The sequence below is a fragment of the Bidens hawaiensis genome, unplaced genomic scaffold (assembly GCF_021521415.1).
Source record: "Bidens hawaiensis isolate Kalapana, Puna unplaced genomic scaffold, B.hawaiensis_p1.1 tig00034191_1, whole genome shotgun sequence".
NCBI lineage: Eukaryota > Viridiplantae > Streptophyta > Magnoliopsida > Asterales > Asteraceae > Bidens > Bidens hawaiensis.
In genome coordinates this window covers 82,589-87,406 of record NW_027495897.1, presented here as the reverse complement: position 1 = coordinate 87,406, position 4,818 = coordinate 82,589, and the positions used below count along the sequence as shown (strand labels likewise).

The following is a 4,818-nucleotide window of genomic DNA, read 5'->3' as shown; positions in this document are numbered from 1 at the left end:
TGGTATTAATTCTTGTGTGTATGATCATACACTAATAAGCCTTTAAACACCTAATTGTAATGTGTTAATGAGTTAATTAATTGGTTTAAGTTATACAAAGTCATAGGAAGTCATTTTAGATGTGGTAAAGCATGGTCAGTATAGTACACACATGAGGCCATTTTTTTGTAATAAGTCTTTCAACCAATCCAAGAGGTGGATTATAAGGTATCATCTTGGCTCTATCTTACTTTAGATTAAAATGTATAGCAATAAACCTGCAATACCTTTAGATTTTAATTAAAACTAGCATTCATTACTGCATCGGATTTAAAATTCTAAACCATGTACAATTTTCATAATAAAACCTCCAAACCCACCGATTATAACCAATTTTATGGTGTGTGGAGTGTGTTTTGGCATTCGATAAAGAACACGTCAGGAGTCTCGTATATTTCGAAAACACGATGAAATGCGTTGCAAAACGAGAATGTTTGGAAAATATATATATAGAATGACTGAACACTTATCATAAACACAATCACATTGTTTCATCTGAAAGCTAGGCGGAAATATGATATTTAGTTAGAGCGACGCATTACTAACAAATCACCAGTCGGATATGCCTTCCCGACAATAAAACATGAAATACCTGACGCCGAATCTTATTTTAACTTTACCAGCAGATTAGTGACGAATGTTGCCAGTCTGTCGGATACCCGTTGTAACGCTGTTCAACCTAACGCAACTTTTTTCCATTGTTTAAGCCGCCTGTATATGTAATTTGTCGGTAATTATCGACTAATATCAATATCTTTTTTATTCGTCATTGGCCATCTATTAAGCATTTAAGGAATTCTGCTAAACAACAATCCACCTAAGAATAGCTAATTACAGATGTATCCTTTAGATTACAGATAAATTGAATGGTTATTGTGTAATTTATTAAATAAGTAAATCAGTAAAATTTATATACCCTTTTAACGCTCTTTAATTTTTTTAACAATGTTTGAAACCAATCCTAATATCAAGGTGAACCTTTTTAAGACGAAACCCGAACTCTCTTTATTTTAAAAGGTGTGTAGAGAGGTGTGTGAATATCATATTCTTGATTACCAAATAATTGAACTCTCTTTGACTGAAGTGGTTAACCATATATAATTCATAGGGCAAAACATAATAAGAACAAGAGTAAAATTAGCATTAATAATTCTACACTTTTTATATGGCACCTACATCTATAGTTTCCTTCATAAAAAAACAAAAGATAAAGAAAAATAATCTAAAACCGAAAGCAAACTATAATTTATCCGCGGGTCCACGTAAGCTGCATGTGATGTGACTCTATGCAAGTCGCCTTGTAGCACGTTGAATCATAATCGTTGACCGATCTAGCCTTGGATTTGCAACCAAGCGTTGACTTTTGATCATCTTATACTCCAAGCAGCACATAGTAAAGTATTGTTATTGGCAAAGCTATCAGCATTCCGAAAATAACCCTGCAAATTTCCAATATTACAGAAAACATCAACATTTCGACCTATATAAAACAAACCCATTTTAAAACAATATTTTTATTTTTTTAGAATGGATAGGATAAAATGTAATAATTCTATTAAACGTATAAATAACTAGAGTATTATAATTATACAATTTTAAAATACTTTTTTATACTAAAAAAATAATAAATTGTAGTTCAAAAACTAGAGAGTAGTAATAATTATTCTAGTTATCTGTATATTTTTCACGTTATGAGTCGTTTTAATTTGAACCAAACACTTTTCAGAATATCAGCATGTTACTTACGCAGTACTGAGAATATCGGCATGAACGTTATACTCCTTCGCAAATACAAAGGGCACGATTCCCTGAGGCAAAGCCGCCTGCATTTTAAATTTATTATTAGTGATGGTCTAATCGACCCTATAGCCTATTGGTTTAGTAGTATGGTATCCCCTCACAAATATTTGAGTTTATAGGTTTAAATTCTTGAAAATGCAAAGTAAAATTGAAATGTTGTTGTTCTGTTAAGTGTGATAGTGGTTATTCCATACCTGAACGATAGCAACATGAAGGAGAACACCCCGGAGTCCGATAGCGATAGACGTAGCCGCCATGACAGCAGGTCCGGTTAAAAACCTGACTGCCATCGAGAACGTCGCTACACGTTGCCCACATGCTATTATTTTTGGCTGTAATGCCATAAATAACCCTGTACTTATATACACATTCAATGCACCAACATCAATAATTACTGATAATATATAATCCTTCTATTATATACAAGCTATCAATGCAATCTCTAAATTATTACTTACCCAGACTGAACATGGCCATCCCTAGACCTGCGTCGGATAATATTGAGATCGACCCACTTACTATCGTTGGCATTTTAATGTCCCATCTGTACGTAAAGATTTAAAACAATGTCAATTATTAATTCATAATATCATGGTATATGTTGTGGTTGGTGAATTTGTAACGAGCTAGGCCAGTTGGAAACGAACCTGAATGAGACTAGTGACCAAATGAGACCTAAGAGGCTCGAATATGTGTTCGGGTTTCGAATAAGTTTTCGCCAAACCATTATGAGGATGAGCCTTGTCATGACACTAGCCGGTGGCATCCGGTGGTTCTTGTTTTCAGTTTCGTCTGTTCGCATTTTCTTGAAATGAGATCCGTTTAGTTTTGGTTCCTCGATGTCGATCTCCTTTTGTTCTCCGAATGTTTTGGTCATTGGACTCAAATTTTCTGTGACAAAAAATGTTTGTTTGGTTATAGATTTATTATCAGAAAACATAAAACAAAGGTTACAGGAAAAAAAAAGTTATAATATTTAACCTGGTGTGTGTACGGCTTTGGAAGGATCAATGGCTCCAAATTCGGCAGCTGCTTTATTAATTGCAAGTTTCATGTTACCTTCAGAAACAGGAGATGCACTTGAACTCCATACAAACATGTGGAGCTCCTTATTGCTGTTGGGCGGCGTTGGACTTTCTTTTTTCTTTGGACCGCCGGCGCTAGTAGATCCAAGTGAGAAAGTAGGGTTTGGGATTGGTGGTGGGTAAGAACATATTAAACTATTATTGTTATTATTATTGAATAACTCCCCGCTCATGCTCCTTCCTCCGGTTCGTTTCTTCCCTAGTCTCAGCATTTCTTCCTCGAAATTTGACGTTCTTGGCGTGGGGCCCTTCGAGGACTGCATCGAGAAAACATCCCCACCACCGAAACTACTAGTATACCCGTGTTTAGGGCTTTCGGCTTTACTGCCAGCTTTACTGAACATAGCATAAAAGTCTGACTGGTTGAAGCTGGAGGCCCGAGGTGTGGGTCCTCTGGAAGACTGAACGGAGTAGATCTCTACTCCTGTCAAATTTGACGCCCTAGGGGTCATACCAGTGATATTATGAGACTTATTGTACGAAGATATAACAGATCTTGAGGATGCGGTGGAAGATCTCCGCACCACTACGTGGAGCTTCCCGTCATCTCCTATCTCGGCGTCAGTCTGTAAAGGCTCACGACCGTTTAAGGAAACAACGTCAGACTCCACATGGAAAGATGTGATGGAGCCGGCAGTTTCTGGAAACTGCTCAGTTATGAGGAGCTTTGCTCCTCTATACTCAAACATAAACAGCATGAGCGTGTACCAGATCACGCTCTGCAACACCACAATCTGGACCATAAGGGATCCAGAGAAATCCCCATACATGGCCTTGAGCAACGGAATGCCCATGACCAACGTGTTCGGGAGCGTTGAGAGGGAGAACAACGTGATCATCCACTCAAGGCTCCCGCTCTTACTTAGCCATTGCCACAAAAACAAAGCCCCTAACATAACAATCTTTTGAAGGGAATCAGCCGCGATAAAGTGGTAATTCATCTTATAAGGATTGTTTGAAGATATAAAGTGGAAAGAAAGAAGTGGAACCGCAAAGACCGCGACAAAACGGTTAATGCCCGAGCATTGGTCCGGAGTGAAGATCTTCCACCAACGGACCGAACCATAAGCTAGCATCATGGCAACATATAGTGGCACAATGGCTGCGAGAACATCGTAAATGTCCTTTCCGGTGATCATGGTGCTTTTGCAACATGTACGAAAAGAATCACACCGCCACACGAAGGCACACACGAGGGGTTGATATTAATGGTGGTGACGGTGGTGGCGGTGGTCGTAGTGGAGAAGGGATGAGGAAGTTGCAGTGTGAAGGGTTGTAGAAAAAATACAAGTGATGGATGGATATAGATCCTTATGTATTGGAACTCCTCAATAATGGCAATAAAGGGAACTTGCCTAGAGAATCCTCGATAACACTTGTTTATTAAAATGTATAGATTTCAATAAATAAACAACTCATTATGTCGATAATTCATAAAAGTAAATGGCATATACATTGGGCTGTGTTTAGTTGGGAATTAAAATAGGTTAATAATCGTGGGAATCGATTTAGTCAATGTTATGTTACCATAACTAATTAACTTTATGCCGTTAAAAAAATTAACTTTATACAATAAGATTTATTTTTCTGCTTCTCCTTTCAATGTCTTAAATAAAAATAAATTATAACCGATAAATTTTCTGACCAGTGACCACATTGAATAGATAAATATAGCGCTACACATGTACATTCAACAAAATACAACTTGTATGGTTACTATATTTGAATAGAAAATAAACATGAGCATTATGCACGTGATCATGTGCAATGCGCATACAGCAAAAAATAAATAAAATAGAAATGCTCATGTGCACTAAAACATGCATATGCACATACGTATTATAGCACCTTATTGCACGTACATCAATTTGTGTAACAATATGGGACAACTGGG

General features: G+C 37.0%; 1 protein-coding gene across 1 annotated transcript; it reads right to left on the bottom strand.

The window, feature by feature from the left end:
- Positions 1 to 1,143: 1,143 nt before the first annotated feature.
- Positions 1,144 to 4,538, bottom strand: LOC143585860 (auxin efflux carrier component 2-like). The gene is made up of 6 exons (XM_077067543.1): positions 2,821 to 4,538; positions 2,487 to 2,730; positions 2,298 to 2,383; positions 2,034 to 2,191; positions 1,786 to 1,862; positions 1,144 to 1,478 (listed from the first exon to the last, which is right to left on the bottom strand). Exons 1-6 carry the CDS (start codon positions 4,061 to 4,063, stop codon positions 1,412 to 1,414), a joined length of 1,875 nt encoding a protein of 624 aa, XP_076923658.1. The 5' UTR covers positions 4,064 to 4,538; the 3' UTR covers positions 1,144 to 1,411.
- Positions 4,539 to 4,818: the final 280 nt, after the last annotated feature.